Consider the following 20,748-nt stretch of genomic DNA (forward strand, 5'->3'; position numbering starts at 1 on the left):
CACCCAACCAAAATGTGTTGAAATTGCATGGAAAAAGATGCATTTTTGGCATGCATATTTCATTTAGTCACACATGCTTCTGGGTAAATTTGTTAGTCCCACAATGACTTAAACACAAATCTTACTCTTCATTTCAGTGTAGAATGAGTGCTCCAATGCCTGACATGCTCATTCAATAACTTGTCCACAGCAGATTTTGTCTGCTTCATTAGCTCTTTAGATAACTTACATTTTGGATTCTAATTTAAATGAGATCGTTCCCTCATTAAATAAAAGCATGTAAAGTGTCACATTGTAATATCGACATGCTGAAATACTGCTGTATTATAATCTGCCACTAACTTACTTGGTGCAGATAGTGCTGAGCAGAACCATCAGTGCTTAAAAGTGCAGAAAATAAGGATAGTAAACTAAAGACTTAGCAATGTAATATTAAATGAGTTTAAACCCAGTCGTTAATTTTAAAACCTGTCATTAATGAGGACTTACCTCTGTTAAAGAACACTCAAAATGCATAGCACTGTAGGTCCTAAGTATTAACATGGGAAATGGAATTATATAAAATACACATCTAACAATCTTTCAGATAAGGCAACAGAAGTATATAATCTGAAAATAAAATGACTTAGAGGGGAATTTGATTTTATTTATAGTAAGTTTTCCTTTTAGGGAACTGTCTGATTTTGATAAAGATGGCGCATTGACACTGGATGAGTTCTGTGCTGCTTTTCATCTGGTAGTTGCTAGGAAGAATGGCTATGACTTACCTGAAAAACTACCTGAAAGTTTAATGCCCAAACTGATTGATTTGGAAGACACAACAGGTAAGATGTGTGTTGCTAAAGAAACTTCATTGTATGTCCAGATGACAACCCAGTTACAGTTACAATCAAATAGGTGGTATTTGCAGAATTGCAAATAAACTTAGAAGTTTAAACTTATTTTGTGATGGTACATGAAATGATTCATTCTCCTGAGTCATGTAATACATGAGGGTAAAACTTTCAAAAGTGCTTGCTTGACTTGAGTTTTAATGCTTAGTACTTAAATGCCAAAGTCACTTTTAAAAATAAAACTTAGGCTCCTAAGTCATATAAATGCTGGTGAAAATATTACCTATAGCCAATGTTACCTATAGGAGAAGGAGGGTGGCTTTGTAGTTAGAGCACAGGAGATCTGAATACTATTCCTAGCTTTGCCACAAACTTATGTGGCTTTGGATAAGCCATTTAATCTTTCTGTGCCTGTTTCCCTACCTGTAGAATGGACAACTTACTGACAAGGATGTGATGAGTCCTGTTCATTAATATTTGTAAATCACTTTGATTTTCTTGAATGGAAAATGCAAACTACCGTATCCTGTAAACGGTGTGTGTGTGTGTATATATATAGAAGTAAATTGTTTTGTACTCATCTTTTGCTTCTTCATAGCAATTTTATTTTAAAATTTTACTTCAGAAATACCAAACTTGCTTTGAATGTGAAATCTGTTTGTTTTTTGTTTTTTTTTTTTTTTGCGCTGGAGGACTTAACAGTAATTGGCATTAAAATTAAGTAATACTTAACACACTGAATACATTGTTTAATATAAAAACAAATTTCATGGATCTCAAAATGCTTTCCAAGGTGGGAAAATACTAGCCTCATTTTACAGATGAGGAAACTGAGGTGTGCACAGCCTATGGAAGGGCAGAGAATGAAAACCATTCCGTGCCCTCTCTGTTGGACCATGCTGTTTTTTACTGTAGAAGGGCCAAGGAAATTAGAATGGGAGCTTCTTTGGTCCTTTATATGAAGGTGCTGAGTAACTGAAGCTTTAACAGCTATTCGCTATGACAGTTGTAAGGTATGACCATAAAGTTAGTTAAATGTGGAGGAAGTGGTTTTCAGGTGTCACTTCCTTGTTACTGGTGACTTTTATCAGCCTATTTTACTGGTCATTGTTAGGCTTCTAGGGAAAGAAATTAGATAAGATTTAGCAATCCATGGAAACCAGTTGAGCCATGATACGCATCATAAAGGATACAAACTTGATTTGTATTTCCTGTTTCACTTTTAAGAACAGTAGCAAATTAGTACTGCTACTAAATCTTAAATCTTAGTAGTTTGGCCAAAAAAACTTCGTTTTTTAAATCAGTAGGAATACACTTTTTTTTTCCTTCTGCTATGCATGTTCATAGTACGGTGGCCGCTGTAGAGGGATATCTTGTCTATTTTTAGTAGTCACTCTTCAGTGTTTTCCTCTGAGCTGAAGTATTTGTCAAGTCTTTGTTAAAATGATTTAGATATCTGATACAAGTATCTCTAAAAGTCTGTCAGACACCCTTCTTCCCTCTGCTTCAAAAATAAGAGTTAAACTTCTGGCTTTCAGTTATGTGCCATGTTTCTACCTAAGTCCAAAAGCAGTCTTTCTTTTTTCGTTAATTTCAAAATTTTAGAGGCATTCTTCCAAGCTTTAATTTACTAATGCCTGCTTCTAAAGATAAAAGCTGTATTTGAGCCTCCAAGTTTGAATTTGAAACTTTAATTTAATCTTTTTCACACGTTGCAGTGTAAGAACACTGACCATTTATTTGGGTTGTCTGCACTAGACTGCTGTACAGCTTTAACTAAGTGGAGCAGCTCCCCACTGTGTACTCTGTTGCATCGGTGTAAGGGGCTTTTTACTGGTATAACTACTCTCATATGGGAAGAATAAGCATACCAGTGTTGGTAATCTTTATACCTGTATAACTTCATCTGCCCTAAGGCTTTTACCTGTATACCGTTTTTTAGTAGTAATAATCAACTCTAACCAAGATAGTTATACTTTGAAGTGTAGACCAGACCTTAAACCAGAAAGTTTTGCAGCTAGCTGCAGCTTCATCTAAAACGTGAAAAATTCCTAGTCAAAAATGCTGTAATGAGCTCTATATATGAGGTGTGAAGTGGCCTTCCAAACCAGGGCAAAGCTTTTCCAAAACAAAAATCAAGATGGCACTGAACTCTGTTATGAAAAGTGACAACTCCTGTGAGAGTCTAGTATAGCAGATATTATCTGACCCACTCCACCAATCGTTGCTGTGCTTGCAAAGGCTTTGTCTTGCTTCATGTAGGCAACTCTAGAATATTCTTAGAGTTCACTTGCTATTTTATTTAACCAGGATGACTCGAGTGCACTTACGGTAAAATGTTCAGTCTTTAGTGAATTAAGATCTTTTCTTTGAATAGGATTTAGGGCTCTAGCAAAAGTTACTGATGGAACTCAATTGTTGTAGCTACACCAGTGCAAGCCCCTAGTTATAGATGCATTTAAACCTGTTAGTTGTTTATATTGATTTACGCTAAGCTAATACATTTAGTTTAGTTGGCAGATCAAATTACATGGATTCAACTTTTCTACTGCAGACCAGCCTAAAGAGATTAATAAATTGAGCTTCTGTAATGCTTGTGTGAAAGCCACACTACAGTAAAACTTGCTTCCAGCAGCCTTCACAAAAATGTAAGAATTTTTTTCTTTTCAAATTAAATTTATGGTATTTGAGCATATCTTGCCATTTGTACTTTGGTCTGGGCAAAATGGGATGAAGCTTTTCTCAGATAATAAGCTTTCTGGACGAAAGAAAGAAAGGTATATCTCCAATTCTTTCTATCTCCTGGAACTGGAAGGGAGCTTGAAAGGTCATCGAGTCCAGCCCCCTGCCTTCACTAGCAGGCCCAAGTACTGATTTTTGCCCCAGATCCCTAAATGCCCCCCTCAAAGATTGAACTAACAACCCTGGGTTTAGCAGAGCAATGCTCAAACAACTAAGTCTTCTACTCTGTACAGAGCATCAACCAAAGTGGAACCCAGATTTTGATTGAAGCCTCTAGTTGCTGCCACAATTTGACGAATAATGGACTGTGAAAATTATTTTTAGAGCAGAATGATTTGAGTAACATCACTGACTTTTCCCTCTTGTATCAAATTCAAGTTTCTCATCCTCTGTTTCAAGGATCTGAAGAATAACACCCGTAGTGCTGTCTGTCCTTTCCTTGATTGATTTTTTCTTTGTCTCCCATGCTGCTGTGCTCTATGCTTGGAACTCGCCGTCTGCTCTCACATGTTGTCTTGGCCAAATTCTTCCTTTAAACATTGCATAACCACATACTTTCTGATCACAAAAAGTATATAACAAATCATAATTAAACTGCTACCTTCAATTCTTGTATTAAACCATTGCCTCATCATACAGTGTACTATTTAAACAGTGCTTCTACCTTAGACTAGATCAAGGGTTCTCAAACTAGGAGTCACGAGCTGTCAGCCTTCACCCCAAGCCCTGCTTTGCATCCAGCATTTATAATGGTGTTAAATTAAAAACACTTTTTTATATATTTATAAGGGGGGGTCCGCACTCAGAGGCTTGCTATTTGAAAGGGGTCATCAGTACAAAAGTTTGAGGATCACTGGACTAGATTGTATAGTCTCTGGGGCAGAGATGACTTTCATGTCTTACTGCATCAAGCATGATGAATTGTAAACGATAGAGGAAGAAGATAATCAAATGTCAAGTAAAAGTAAGCTTTTCATGTACTACTTACTACATTTAGAGAAGAAATACTGTCTACAACATCTTGAGTTTAAGGCCAGAAAGGACAGCCAGATCATCGAAACAGAGGCTCAGATGTATGTAACGATCCTGTAGTATCTTGTTCTACATTGCTCTCCTCTGATGTGTTGAATATTTGAATGGGGTCACATCAACAGTTTTCTCCTCATACATATCAAAAGCTGGAGGATTACGTTTTCATTATAGTAGCTCTAAGGAGCCTCAGTCAGGATCAGGACCACACTGTGCAAGGGGCTGTGCAAGTATGTAAGATTTTCCTCTAAATAATTTACAAGGTGTGTCAGAGTGAAAACAAACAGGGAAGGAAAGGAATATGTGAATTAAAAATACAGGAGCATCAGGTCAGACTAGTTGTATCTACACTTAGCATGTTTGAAGTCTCATGCTGTTTATGTTTATAAATAAATTATATCAGTATTCTTGTTGACTGCTGGCTTGGATGACATCTTATGGTCTGTTGGCACTGAAATGTGCAGTAGTTAACATTTCAATTCCTGTTATGTGAGTAACATTTTAATACCTTCCACTATCAGCTGAGTATGAGTCTTAAACCAGTCACATAATTGAGAAGCGGTTCCATTTTTTTCTTTTTGTAAATTTTCATTCAGGCCTGGTTACTGCAGTAGTGCCATTTCCTTATAAGAAAAACAAGCTATATCTGTTCCTTTCTTGGATGACTATCAAGGTATATCTGTTTGGCAGTAGCAGTTGCCTTATTTATAGGTTATGGATCTGTGGAGACCTGAGGAATTTTCCCAGAAAATATGAAATTTCTACAGGGGTTGGAGTGGGTGCTTTTCAGACTTAATTTCTCAGTATTTTACAATGTCAGAGTTAGAAAGTGGTAAACTTACAGTACTTTCCAGCTTATTAAATTAAACCTTTGCTCCTGGACCATATTTTGTAGAAAGCCTACCTAATTCTTCAATCTACCTGTAGGAATAATAATAATTATGAATAGTAATAATAATACAAGGTATCACCACAACACCAATTGAACCAAAATTCTTTTATTAAATTTGAACGCCGAATGGTCTTTATGCAGTTGCTGCAAATGTGCCTTACATGCCTAAGCAATCGGCATAGTTGGTCATTTGGACCCATTGTTTAAGATGGCTGTTGTTCCTTCAAATGGCTGTTAAGGCTTTGGGGAGGTACCTCCACTTAAATAATTTGTTTGACTACTATGAGTTCTATTCTGTGGTACTGCACAGAGCTGTACTTCCATAGCTGTTTCGTTATCAAACCAAGGATCCTCCTTTCCCTTCTCATCTAATGTTGTTTCCAATACCTCTGCTAACCCCAATTGTTCAATCCTCTTCAAACTTTGCAGTGTTCTCTTAATTTGTGCAGAAGCACCTTTTTAATTTCACATATTTCCACATCTAGCGTATTATACTTTAGCTTCAGCATGTCACTTTGTGCTGCTGTAGCCTACCAGGCTTCACTGTCAGCAAGGTTTTGGGAACCTACGTCCTTAGTCTTCTCATTCAGCTTATTAGCTGCTGCTTCTATGACTTCACTGAGCTGATTCTTATGTTTTCTACAGTCATTCCTCAAGATGGTGCACTTTGCCTGCAGAACTGTAGCCGCCAAATACGGTTCCTTAAAGACAGCTGCATTCAAACTGCATGTTTTTTGCTTTGTGATTATTTTAGAAAGCTGCAGTTAGTTTTTTCCATAACTTCCATGGGGGTCTCCTAGTCAGTATTTCCATGCAGTCAATGGACCTCTGCCATGCTTTGCCAAAAATGTATATACATAGGTACTTAATATACCCTCCATTTCCTTTCTTTTACTGAAATTCCCTGTAAAAGATCCTTATAATGGCCCTGAAGAGTTGGATGCTGTCTGTTCTGTCCAAGGGTCTAGAGCAACCAAAATTAGTGTCAATGGGATCCTGGACAAGTCCCCAAAGTGTGGTGGTGGTGTTTGGGTTTTTGTTTGTTTTATTTATTCATATATACATACATGGTATTACCATGACACCATTCAGCCATAAATTCCTTTATTAAATCTAAAGGCCTAATGGTCTTTATGCAGGTACTCAAAATATACCTTAAACATCTGTCTGATCATCACACTCATATGTTAACATGCAGTCATAAGTAAGGCTACAGCATAATCATACTTATTTTAATAAGTCAGGATCAGGTCACGGGCAAAAAAACAAAAACTCATGGCCCCATGACCACTCCATGACTTCTACTAAAAATACTTATGATTAAATCTGGGGCAGGGGGAGCACTATGTGGGGGGGGAGAGCCGGGGGCCCGCTTCAGGGGGAAAACCGCAGGGGGCCCACTACTGTTCAGGCCCCTGCTGAAGGGAGGGAGGTAGCGGGGGGGGGGGAGGGGGAAGCACACCAGAGCAGCAGACGGTGCAGCTGACTGCAAGACTGCCCAAGCAACGACTGCAGAGCTGCTCTAGCAGCGGCCAGTGTGGCCACTGCAGAAGTCACGAAGGTTGCAAGAAGTCACGGAATCCATGAATTCTGCGACCGTCGTGACAGGCACGGAGCCTTAGTCATAAGTAGTGATCCAGTATTAACAGGAGTAGGCCTGTGGCGCTCACATGCATATAGGCTGGCACTCGGTAGGCAGGAACCAGCAACAAAAAGTAAGAATTTACCCGTTTATATCCTATCTATTGCATACTGTGTGACTGAAGCCCTTCAATTAATTCTTTTCCTTGTTAAAACAGAGTAAAACCACCCTTGGTAACTGGATTCTCTTCAAGGAGTTTTCTACTATCTTATCAATTCCCTTCCAGGTCCAGTTTTTCCAATTAAGCTGTATTCTTTCAAGGCCTTCCCACACCTGCCAGTAGGTCCTGCAGTTCACACAAATTGCAAAGCATATATATTCTTTAGCCATGATAATTTAACCCTTTATATATTGGTTCAATCCCACACTATCCCGCTGTGGACATACTTTTTAACAGATTTAAGCATGATTTTAACTAAAGATAGTACCATTAATTTCAGTAACCTGAAGATGGGTTAAAATGCTGATTTAATCTTAAAAATGATTTTAAGTTAATGATTTTTTTGTAAATCACTGCATTTGTCAGTCTGAGAAATTTCTAGCTACATTAAAGATAATCATCTTTCCCTGGATGCCTCTGATCAGAGTGAAATAAAAATGTTGGCATTAGATTTCTTTAGAGTCTTTCTATTTTTAAAGATTTTTAGATATGCAAAATTTTCATACCAACCTCTTGATTTTAGGTTACTAAAAAGAAAAGGAAATAAATGTATACATACATATTCTTAATAATGTTTTTTAAAAAACAGGTGCTCTGCCTCAGCAAAAGTGGATGCTGATCTCAAAATGAACAGGAGTACTTGTGACACTTTAGAGACTAACAAATTTATTTGAGCATAAGCTTTTGTGGGCTACAGCCCACTTCATCGAATGCATAGAATGGAACGTATAAGGGGTGTGTGTGTGTGTGTGTGTGTATGTGTATATACACACACACACATACAGAGAAGATGCCATACCAGCTCTAAGAGGCTAATTAATAAGATGACCTGTTATCAGCAGGAAAAAAAACTTTTGTAGCAATAATCAAGATGGTCAATTATAGACAGTTGACAAGAGGTGTAAGGATAGTTATCATATGGAAAAAGATTCAGGTTGTAGATCTTTGGTGCACTGGAGAGGTTTTAGTTGAGGGCTGAAGGTGATGGCTAGTGGTGTCCTGTTATTTTTTTTTGTTGTTGTTGTTGGGCCTGTCCTGTAGTAGGTGACTTCTGGGTACTCTTCTGGCTCTGTCAATCTGTTTTTTCACTTCAGCAGGTGAGTACTGTAGTTTTAAGAATGCTTGATAAAGATCTTGTAGGTGGATCAATTGTGGGGGGTGCAGGGAGGCAGTGGGGACCAGGGGGAATCCGTGGGGGGAGGCAGTGGGCTGCCAGGGACGATGCGTGGGGAGCTAGGGGAGGCAGCAGCAGCCAAGGGCACCAAAATACAACTGTACATTATTTTTATTTGGAAAAAAAAAAACCAGCCTACATAAATAAAACAATGATTTGGATATGTATATGTGCATATTTTTGTTTTTCCTAATGTTAATTAAGTATTTTAGGAAAATTTGTCAGAGCAGCTACCAGCTAGAATTGGTGGCCACACTGAGGCCATCAAAAAAATTGAGAGAATCCTTGACCTAGGGTCAGAATTCTTACATCACCTTTCCAGGTATTAAAAGCCCCAACTTCTGGCCAGATCTCCTTCTGCAAGACATTATAAAGTGTTGTATCTTTCAGTGGCAATCTGTTACAATAAAATCAACTTGCAACAAATAAATCCTCTTTTAATAGTTGTAATACCTATCTTATCTGGGTTGCAAAATTACCTATATTTGATATCAAGTATTGTATTTACTTTGCACTAGTAATAACTTTTATACAAAATTTCTGAACACAAACCTTTTTAATTATCTTTTTTCCCTAAAATACTCTTAAGGTAACACTTGCATGATTCAGACTTCTGTATACAAATCTTCAAGCACGCAAAGGGAGGAGAAAATCCCAATATTGCCAATTCTTGGAAATTTATCTTATGACACATCTTGTGATATTTGGGTTTTTTAAAGCTCCAGCTCCTGAAGTTGGGTGATTGTTTTTTAAATGAAAGCAGAGATTGTGTTTTTAGCCCATGTGATTTGTATTATGTAGAAGGTGATATGATGTCTGTCAGTGGGTTGGAGAATCACTAAGAAGGGCAGTTGTGGGGTTGGGAATGGTGGGGCTCTTTGTTTCCTGACATTAAGAGGTGTATTTATTCTCAAAGCATACATGGCACTGCCAATTAACCATTTCTGTTAGTTTTGGCCAGTGAATTTCGCTTATGTTTTTGAGGAAGTGATGTTAGTGAATCGTGGGAGGGCTTTGTTGGGGTACCTGTGAGGGAGACTGGGAGACTTCCTCGGAACACTTCAGTGTTACTCCATTACCAGCTTTGCCTTCCCCCTGATCTCTCCATTCCTACGGTAGTGCTGGAGAGGCTGGGAAGAGGATGATAGGTGGTTACTGATGGGGTGTGAGGAGCTCACATGCTCACTGAAGTCAACAAGGGAAAGCAGTGGGAACCCCAGGTTCCGTACTCTACTTCAGAGGGTAATGGAGAGGGACAGGGCATTACACAACTCTGAAGCATGGGAGGATTGCAGAGAGGTGAAGTGAACTATTCATCTCAGTGGGATGTTCTGGGATGAATCTGAACACCACTCTCCCTTCTTTCCCACCTCTCCCCCCTCCCCTGATGAATCCAGTTTGACACAGTAGCTCAGAGATGTGAATTGATCCATTTATCTTGATTGGTGTTCTTCTGATGTTCCCAAAGTCTGCCCCAACCCCTGTTTTCAACACTATCAGAATATGTACATAGACTTCAGAGCAATTTGAATATTAGATCCTTATTGGGGTGCTGTAACTTTACCAGATGACCCTCAGCTTACACCAATAGCACTATTCTGGCCCAGCAGTATTATAGCGGGGCAGTAATACTACCACAGGGGAAAGCAACCTTTCAGAAGTGGTGTGCCAAGTCTTCATTTATTCATGGTAATTTAAGGTTTTGCATCCCAGTAATACATTTTACAGGGGCCCGCGGCCGGGACCCCGGGCCGGCCACGGGCTGAACCGCTCAGCCTGCGGCCAGTCTGGGATCCCGGCTGCCAGCCCCGCTAAGCCTGCTGCCGGCTCGGGGTTCCATCCATCCAGGCCAGCAGTAGCGTGCCACAGTAAATCAGCTCGCATGCCACCTTTGGCACATGTGCCATAGGTTGCTGACCCCTGTACTATCACAATTAAAGCTGCCCCAGGATCTTCATTTTAACAAGGGTGAAAAAGTTGTATGAAAATAGTCAGAGATAGAGTATCAATTTTAAATGTTTATAATAGCTTGTTCACTGCTTGCTTTTTTCCTATAGCAGTTTGTAGGGGAAACATCGACCTAACTGTGTAAGCATCTACACTACAATCTTCTTCTCACTGACTTAATTTGCCTGCTGTATCAACCTAATAAATCCACGTATGTGAGAGGCATAGCACTTAGGTTGATGTAGTTAGTCAGTGCAGTGTCCATGTAACACTGCATTGCTTACATTGCCTGTTGATGCCTTTGACAGCTGGAGTTCCACCACCCCGGGGCTGACAGCCTGAGCTGTCAGTACAAGCACTCCTGGTGAGGACGTGCACTGCCGACAGAAGGAGCATACTGTAGAAACAAAAAGACTATTTAATTACTGCAGTGGCTATTGTAGGTCAACCTCCCTTAAGTTGACTTAATTTTGCAATGGGGGCGTGCGCTAAGATTACATTACCCTGCTGCTGCCTTTTACTCAAGTCTTTTGTGTTTCCTCTTCAGTGCTAATTTCCTTGGTAGTACTGCTAAAATAAGATCTGGAAATGTGTGCAGATTTTAGAGTACTTTGGAATATTGGCTCTTAAACCGAAAGATTTGCTATCAGGACAAAATTCCGGAAGGAGCTATTGCAGAATTCAGACAGAGCAACTGAAGCACATTCTCAGAACACTTCTGAGAGCAGGACTCAAACTTTAATTGTATGTGTACTCTGCAGTTCAGTAACCATAGTATGTTACCTGGAGCACCCGCTTATTTTGACATCAAGTTGCCTGTAAATACTCTTGTCTTGTCTAAACACAGCCTTAGTCCTGCAGTATGTGTGTAAATGACTCTCATTGGCCCCATTAATGTTGCTTGAGGCACACTGTAGATCTAAATTTTTACCCTAAATAACTCTTTAAATGTTGTTTCCCCAAAGAGGGAATGGTGCCAGACAGTAGTTGAAATTCATTCCGAGCAGATTATATCAGTGTATGGAGAATCCGTGTTTTAGGATATGTCTATACAGCTGCTGGGAGCAAGTCTCTCAGCCTGGGTAACAGACTGCTAACTTCAGTTGAGCTAGCACACTAAAATACTAGTGTAGTCTTTGCAGCTTCAGCGGAGACTTGGACTAGCTGCCTGAGCTGCAACATTCACACTGCTGTTTTTGCTATGCTAACTCAAGCTAAGATAGCATGAGTGTGTCTGCTTGGTCTGGGAGGCTTATTCCCAGCTGCAACATAGATATACCCACAGTTTGAGGCCCAGGTGGGCAAAGAAGTTGGAACTTCAAAACTTAGATGTTACATGATTTTTGGGAGCTGGGCAAAGGGAGAGCGTACAGTGCTACTGCTCTGTAATATAATATGAAGAAGAATGAATAATATGAATGAAGAAAATGTGGGGGGAGGATTTACATGCTTCAAAAACTTGTTGGATACCTTAATGGAGGGGTCAGCAGCCTTTCAGAAGTGGTGTGCCAAGTCTTCATTTATTCTCTCTGATTTAAGGTTTTGTGTGCCCGTAATACGTTTTAACATTTTTAGAAGGTCTCTTTCTATTAGTCTATAATATATAACCAAACTGTTGTTGTACGTAAAGTAAATAAGGTTTTTAAATGTTTAAGAAGCTTCATTTAAAATTAATTTAAAATGAAGAGCCCCCCGGACCGGTGGCCAGGACATGGGCAGTGTGAGTGCCACTGAAAATCAGCTCGCGTGATGCCTTTGGTATGTGTGCCATAGGTTGCCTACCCCTGCCTTAATGCCATAAAGGGAGATGGATTATTCAGTAGTACTTGGTAAAGGGAGAGAAATTAAGGAAAAAACAGAATAAATAACATCATAAATGTGACAAGTGTTAAACTGTAGTAATCTCCAAAAATTAGTGAAGGGAAGCCCAACTGCTTGAGTTGTTTAAAAGAAGGCTAACCCAAACAGTGAATATATTGTAGGGAACAGTTCTTTGATATCAGGAAGCAGACTAGGTGGTTTAATAGATCTTTTATATTTTCATATGTCTTTGTATTCAGATTACAGTTTGTATTGATGTTTGTTAATCTCTCAGTATTGATGTCTGTTGCTTTGATCCTTTCAAGTAAGGAGGTTGTTTCTGTTCATACTGGAAGTTTGATATCCAATATGGTCTTGATTTTAGGTGAAATGCTGTTACTTTTTTCATTTGAAATTTGTCTCATAATGGTGTAATACACATTCTCTAAACTATCAAACAGATTGCTCATTATGTTATACCACCAGGAAACGGAAGTCCCTAGTTGAACTTTTGCCATCACTGTGTTAATACCCAGAAATCTTGACTCTTGAGATTAAATAAAGTTAAAACAACTGGTGCCTCATTAAAGATTAGAAAATTGTATAATATATTTTTAATTTACAAGAATCTGCCCTTACTGTTTGGGATATTAACCAGGGCAGTGGGTGAAGTTTCCCCTTGAGGAAGCTATCCCCCTGCCCTGCCTCTTCCAGCCAAGGCCACACCCCTCCTCACTGCTCCCAGCCCCTCTGTGGCCCCAGCCAGCGTGAGGGAGGCTGAGAGTTCGACTCCTTTTCCCCCCATGGCCTCAGCTGGGACAGAGGATCTGAGAGCTCAGTCAGTATGGAGGCTGAGAGCTAAGCCCCAGGTGGAATCAAGCTCTCATCCCTGGCCAGAACCACAGCGGAGCACTCAGTCCTGACCAGAGCACTAAGCCTGGAGCCCTTCCCCATTCCACTCCTTCCACCTGTGGCCCCATTCTGCCCCTGCCCCCATGGCTCTGCCCTTGCTCTGCTTCTTTCCCTGTGGACATATCCCCCTCTCACTCTTCTCCCTCCCACCCCTGTTGTGGCTCTGAGACCGCAATAGGGAGGGACAGCTCCTCGCGGCTGTGATGGGGAGATTTTTTTCCAACCAGTTTGGGACACCTGGGTACAGACACCATGGGGCTGTGCAGTGATCTGCCATTGTCCTTCTCCCCCTCCAAATTTTGGAATGGCATGAGGTTTGGGGAGACTTAGCCTCCCCCAGCCTCCATTGTGTGCAGCCCATGGGTATTAAGCAATAAGAGGAGTAAGATACAGACTAATACTTCAAGTTCTAGTTTTTCAAGAGGATCCTGGGAGAGGCAATACTCCTTGAAGGTTAGAACATGGGAATTAAGAGTGGAAACTCTTGAGTTGTCTGTCAGCCACTGTTTGTTTGGGCAAATCACTTATTTGTAAAATGGGAGTGATACTTTGCTTCCTCACAAGTGTTGTAAGAATTAGTACTTGTAAAGCATTTTAAGATGTAAAGCACTATTAGATGCTTGTCCTCTCAGTAACGAAACTATTTCTGTAAGAACCAATTGAAGAAGCAGATGGAGATGGTTTCATGTAGGTGTCTAAAAGGCAAATAAGGAATATTAGGGTGCAGAATAAAAGATAACTGAGGCTTTGTCTACACTGGCACTTATGTTGGCAAAACTTTTGTCAGTTGGGATGTGAGGAAGAAAACCCACCCCTGATTGACATAAGTTTCACCGTCAAAAGCATTGTTGTGAACAGTGCTATGTCGGTGGGAGATGCTCTTCTGCCACCATAGCTACTGCCGCTTGTTGAGGATGGTTTAATTATCAGCAAGACAGCTCTATCCTGCTGGCACAGAGCAGCTACACAGGAGACGTTAGTGGCACAGTTGCAGCAGTACAGCTCTGCTGCTCTGAGGTTAGTAGTGTAGACATAGCCTACGTTTTCCATGAGGTATCAGCAGCTTTTCAACAAACAGAGATTGATTAAATGTTTGTTTTGATTTATAGTGGTTCCTGTCATTTCAGAAGTTGGAGATCAGTCTGGTGAGATAGGTTACTCCAGCTCTCCAGCAGAAGCACCTCCAAGCAAGTCTCCATCAATGCCATCCCTAAACCAGACCTGGCCGGAACTGAATCAGAGCAGCGAGGTTAGTAAAAGCTTTGTTTTATTTGAGAAGTATTTAGTGGCCACTAACTAAACTGTGTATAGGTTCATGTTTCATCATATATAGAATGTTACAACATGAAACTGCAAGTTAAATGAGTTAAACTTTCTAGCATTTCTTATTAGAAATCTTGCATGATTACATAGGCATGTATGCTGGCTCTGAAGAATGTCTTCAACAGAGCAGTTAATCTTACTAAGACATAGGAAAATCGTAAGCATTTAAAATATCATATTGAAGGTAATATTTCCTTTCTCCCAAATCAGTAGGGAGCATGGTGATGTATAAAATATCATTAATTAAATTCTGCTTGACCTTAATACAGTGTTCTTGTAGTGTGCTTGCTGAATAATAAATGGTTAGTGTATAACTGACTCCTCCACATCTTGTACTTTGAAGGCTTCTGAGGCCAATGCAAAGTTACAAAATACTCCTATTGGCAGTGCAGTTATCTCCAGGGGGATTTCCAAGTCTCATTAATGATGATGTTAAGTGAAAGCTTAAACCTAAAACACTATCAGCAGAATAAAGAACCCATTTTATTTGGTGATTCAGGGTCACAAATTACTTTGAAATTAAAGCTACTGTTGCTAACATTTTAACTTTTTACTAACTGTCATTTTTATATTGTGTGTCCTTGGTACTTAACAAAGCAGTATCTAAATAACTTATGATTACACCATGTCAAATAATCTTACTTAGATTTCAGTTTTTGATACATCACCAAAGGTAGCAACTTATTCCACCACTGTGTGCTTCAGTATCCTTGTCTTCATTGTCTTTTATCAAGATTAGCTTGAAGAGTCAGCCTGCTTCTACGGATCTGACAATATGGCCTAAGACACAGGATACAAACCTGCTAATTCTTAGAGCTATTTTATTATATGGAGATATACCTAACTCAGAACTGGAAGGGACCTTGAAAGGTCATTGAGTCCAGTCCCCTGCCTTCACAGCAAGACCAAGTACAGTCCCTGACAGATTTTTGCCCCAGATCCCTAGATGGTCCCCTCAAGGATTGAACTCGGAACCCTGGGTTTAGCAAGCCAGTGCTCAAACCACTGCGTTATCCCTCCCCCTGTTGGTGTTACACTGTAAACTCTTTGGGGCAAGGAAAAACGTTCTGTTTGTACAGTGCCTAACACAATGGGGTCCATATGTTCCAAGACTGGTGTTCCTAGGTGCTACCATAATATAAATAAGATGATGTAGGGTTTAATCTATATTACTTTAGTGCAGAAAAACTAGAAGAGTATTGGAAATACTGGTTATTACAATAAGGTACAAAAATAATGGGAGCTATAGTCTAGCATGTAAAGTGATTTTGCCCTAGAAGAATATTTCATTTGCAGTAGAGCCACAAAGTACTGTATACGTTTCATTGAGTGTAGGCTGTTTGCAATGAAAGTGTCATGGAGTTCTCCAGGATTGCTTCTGCATATGTCCAAGGCTGTGGGTGTTTAGGCTCTGGGGCGCTTAACTACCTGATTCTCTCTAACTGTTTGCCCCAGATATCTCATACATTCAGTGTCAGTGAGCTGCCAAATGCAGGAAATCTTTCATTTCAGTAGGGAATAGTTTTTACAAACTGAATAGGAAGAAGAGTGGGAGAGCTCAGTTTGAGCGAGTAGTCAGTTTTCAAACCTGAATTTGTTATTCACTTATTACCTTTGCTTTCAAAATGTGAAGTGAGGGACTACAGCATCACAAAGTTTGAGACAGATTCCTTTAGTAAATTAGTTGTATAATGGACAGCAATGTACCATCTAATACAATTGTTGCATCTGACACACGAGAAATCTTAAATGGAGAGCCATTTTTAGTGCAGATGTTTTATAATCCTGAAATGAGTAACTCACCAGCAAGATAACTTTTTTGGTGGGATTGAGGCTATGATGGCACTAGTGGAAGGCATTGCCTGAAAAACTTTAGTAAGACAATTCAAAGCTGTAATAAATTAGTGAGCTGATTTCAGTCAAGTAAACTAACAATACTTTTGTGAAATATTAACATGCATCAGGCTTAACAGGACATCTGTTCTAAATTTTTGAATTCAGCAACCCAAGTTATCTTTAAAGGTTGCTTTCTGTGTGAACATTCCATGAGCTAGAAGAGTAGGAGAACTACTAATTCTTTTTCTATACTCTGGTAACACTGACTTTACATACACTTGACTAAAATGATACAAGCCAAGATTTTTTAAAAATAAGTTGCTCCTAAAGTTATTTTCCAGATTTAGGCACCTAATAAGTGACTTAAATTTGCAAATGTTCATCATCCAGCAGCTCCCATTTGTCCCTAAGTGACTTCCGTGATGTTTTCAGAAAGATCCACAATAGATGCTCAGCACTATTGAAAACTGATGTTTTAGGTGCCTAAAAATAGATTTATGAGCCTAAATTTAGGCTCTTAATTTCTTGCTCATAAGAATATTCTAGTTCCATATTGTGCCCACGATGGAAACATGCTAAAAGAAAAGCTGCAAGAACATCACTCTCTTTCTTAAACAAGAATACCTTAATTTAAATATAACACTTTCCTATTTCAGGCCAAGTAATGTCTGAACTCAGTTTTCACCATATGTGAAATTTTGGCTGAAGAAAACAAGTAAAAACGTTCGTATTCTCCTGAAATGTCACCTGCTGGGACCCAGCAAATCGTTACTTTCAGCTGAAAAAAGGAAATATTGTTCCCACTTTGTAAACATATTACCTTGAGCAATTTTCATAAATAACATTTCACTGAAAGGTGAATGTACCTGCATATACATACAGTGCATCTGGAAGAAATAATTTGTACTTTAATGATCTCTGGATTTCCTACTGTGTCCAGCCAATGCTAAATTATATCTACGTTGTGTAAGCTGGATTTTGCAGGTATAAACAGTCATATAGGTAAAGTATTTTGTCAGGAATTAGAAGGTCATATGGTCATACTATTATTTGTTGAAAAGATGTATTCCTAATATATAGTACCTATGGTTACAATAAAGATTTGATTGTAATAGATGCCACAGTAATTTGGCAATCCATAACATACCTATTTCTTGAGCTGGACACTAGTGTGGAGAACAAGAAAGAAGAAACAACCTTTAATGGTTTCTGGTAGACAGCCTCACTACTCTAGTACAGTTGCTTCACAATCTGAAATCACTTCTGTCTTAAATAATTTTGTTCACCTGAAGTGGCTTGTGGGCTCTTTTCTATTGCTGTGGGAGTCTGAGATTTTGTTGTGCCAATTTACAGCTTACATGGATTTGGGAAAATACCTAGGCTAAGGAATACTAGCAAAGACTAATTATACTAACATTGCAGTTAGTTATTTCTTAAGCTGCATAGTTAAAATAAATGATAGTGTGATTAACTTTATTTTTTAACATCAAGATTATTATACTTCTTGAAAGATGCTATCTTAACGATTTTTACTCCTTAATTTTAATTCCCTAAGAGTTTGTGCTGAACTCCAAGTTTTTTTTTAAGTGTTTAGGATTGTAAGGACTTCTCTGGTGCTCAGTCAGTAACTCTTCACTTTAACGGTTGCTTTTTTAACCTTCCTAGTCAAATCTTCTTTGACCATGCAGAGGGGGGCTCCCTGCAGGAGCTATGCCTCTTTAGCTGCTGCTCCAGGTCTTCACTGCATTCAGCTTCAACAGTATTTGGGTATCCATTATACTCTACTCCAGTGGTTCTCAAACTTTTTTTGGATTTTTGCAAACCACTTGAAAATTGCTTAAGGTCTCAGCGGAACACTTAATGATCTTTCCAAATGTTTGTATCTTTAGCAAACTATTGTAAAGCACTTTGGATAAAAGCACTATATTTAAAAAAAGTAATTAACTTTTTTGTTCTAGAAATATAAAGCACACAATTCGTATTTTAATATGAGTAGTCTAATGCGATGGATGTACCCTCTCTCATGAGCTGCGGCTGGGAAGGAGGGGAGTGTTTCCCTCGCAGCAGCCCCGAAGCTGGGGCTGGGAAGAAGAGAGGTATCTCCCCCACCACAGAGCTGAGGCTGGGAAGGAGGTCCGTCTCTCACCAGCAGCCGCAGCCCTGTAGCTGAGGAAAGTTGCCTCTTTCTCTGGCTGCTGCAGCCCTGCACATCCCAAATTCCCCCCCGCCCCCTCTTCTCACCTCACTTCCCACTCCCACATGCCTCACCATTTCACCCCAAGACCACCACCTCACCTTTCAGGTGAGTCCTTTCCAGAATCCAGGCACCTGCACAGTTCTACTAATTAGGTGGATGGCTTTTATTCTCTTGTGTGCAGCTGCCCAGGCACACACCTTAGAGAGAACTATCCGCAAACCACCTGAATGGAGCTCGCGGACCACTGGTGGTCCACAGTTTGAGAACCTCTGCTCTACTCCTTCCAGCTTTATGCTTGGGTCCTTGTTTTATACTTGTTTTGCTGCACTCACCACTGCTAGCTTGGGAATACACATCAGGTACTAGCCTCAGCACATCTCATGAATTTCAGTTCCATGGTCTGACCTTTACTTTGGATGTTAAGCACTTTGGCTTCTTCCTTCTTTAACTCAACAGATCAGTTGGTCCCCTCTCACTTGGTGCTTTAAACGGTCTTTATCCTCTAACTTGGTGCTCTGGAGAGTCCAAAACTCTTTTCTCCTAGACTAAGCACTTACTCATTCTGAAGTTTATTATTTTTTGTGACTTCCTTATCTGTCTCTTAAGATTTTGGCAGCATGCTCAATCCCTTGAGAATTCTGAGGCAATTATTTAATGGATGAGCAGGTTATTGCATCTTCTATCTGGGTGAAGGGAATGCTGTTCAGTGGTGTCCTATCTGGCTACACATATACCTTGAGTACAAAGGCATCCTGGGGAACAACTGTGGCTTTTCTAGAAATAATCCCTCAGAGTCAAACTTGATGCCAGCAGGCAATTACTTAGACCTGTTATGAATGTTGGATCTCTTGGCCATTTAAGTTTTCATAATACCCATGACACTTTTCATCTGAAGACAACTTAGTGAATTCTGAAATCCCAGCAGAAGCAGAGGTCAGAGACTTTGTCCAGATGACGTACCTTCATGTTTGTGTGTGCTTTAGTATCAGTCCAGGAACCCCCTGCAGAGTGACTCCACCCAAGTAACTTCTCTCTCCATGAACAGGAGACATTTTCTAGAGATGAGATCAAAGATGATTGGAGACCTGTTAACCAAAAGCTGGTTCTGGTTTAAACAATTGAACATGCAGCTTAAGAACGGCCATGGGTCTTCTGACAGTGACCAGTGCCAGATGTTTCAGAGGCAATGAACAAACAGGACGATTTATCAATTGTTCCATCCCCTGTCATCTAGTCCCATTTTTCCTCAAGAGTGTCAAAATGTGTCACATTTCCTGCACCACTAAGATGTGGGCATGAGCGAGTTCTGTCCCATAAGACATTCCTCATTGCCATGTATCAGGTGGCAAAGGAACACACTCTTATGGACTGATGGCAATCCTAGTAAATCCTCATTGAGTGGTTTCTAGTTCAGGAAGTGGTGCATCCGATTTTCTTTTAATGTAAAACACAGAAGGTGAAGCTTTTCCCCTCACATGAAAAGGAAGTTAATATTCTGCCTGTGGTAGGGAGAAGAGACCAGTTTGACAGGTCACATTTTTTCTTCCCGTTGGGAAAAGGAGGATCCTATATGCCCTTCAGTTAGTGCCTGTGGAAACAAGTGTCCTAGCAGAGTTCAGGAGGTACAAAAGTTTTATATGAATAACCCCAAACTGACCAGACAAGTATGATTCTTAACTCATTTGCAAGTGGCCAAAACCAGTTCTGTCAGACTGAGGTTTTGCCACCAGTTATTGCTCGAAGTCAGGACACCTCATTCTATTCCAGTGTAGAGGCTCCTGGACAGATTGGCCTTACCCAGTTTAGAGCTCCATAGGCATGGTGTCTCAAAAGTAGCATCTAAAGGCCTCGCATGGCTTCAGAACCCATCTGTAAGATGGAACTTCAGTTATAAGTGAGAAAACATTTTCAGTGGGGGGCAAATGGGCCCACGTGAACAGCTTCATTTGGCTTGTGCAAAATACTTCAGCTATCAAAATGTGATTGTCTGTACAGGGATACTCAAGAAGATCAATCCAAATTAACTAAAGGTGTGAATTTAAAGTAGATTAAAGTGCATTGAACTCATGTCAAAAATCTCATTGGAATGTAAAGTGGACTTAATTTGGTTTGTCTTGATTCAAAAATTTAACTAACCCAAACTAAGGCTACTTTAAGTCTGAATGAGAGTTTCAACAGAAATTTAATGCAGTTTAATCCACTTTAGATTCACACCTTTAGTTAATTTGGATTAATTTTCCTGAGTGTCCGATGGAGACAAG

At 39.8% G+C, this 20,748-nt stretch overlaps 1 protein-coding gene and 1 long non-coding RNA gene across 14 annotated transcripts in view; one reads left to right on the forward strand and one right to left on the reverse strand.

Annotated features, from left to right (window-relative positions):
* Window positions 1-20,748, forward strand: part of REPS1 (RALBP1 associated Eps domain containing 1) — a 108,056-nt gene that overhangs the window by 56,443 nt on the left and 30,865 nt on the right. For 9 of the 13 annotated variants that reach the window (XM_050949561.1, XM_050949553.1, XM_050949554.1 and 6 more), the window contains 2 exons: window positions 670-824; window positions 14,241-14,380. In XM_050949561.1, the coding sequence (XP_050805518.1) occupies window positions 670-824; window positions 14,241-14,380 (295 nt within the window). The remainder of the gene's footprint in view (window positions 1-669; window positions 825-14,240; window positions 14,381-20,748) is intronic. The other 4 variants (XM_050949555.1, XM_050949556.1, XM_050949560.1 and 1 more) reach the window with 1 other exon arrangement.
* Window positions 1-20,748, reverse strand: part of LOC127049354 (uncharacterized) — a 33,029-nt gene that overhangs the window by 9,797 nt on the left and 2,484 nt on the right. The gene's annotated exons all lie outside the window — the stretch shown is intronic.

Source organism: Gopherus flavomarginatus, chromosome 4 (genome assembly GCF_025201925.1).
Source record: "Gopherus flavomarginatus isolate rGopFla2 chromosome 4, rGopFla2.mat.asm, whole genome shotgun sequence".
NCBI classification, from domain to species: Eukaryota; Metazoa; Chordata; order Testudines; family Testudinidae; genus Gopherus; species Gopherus flavomarginatus.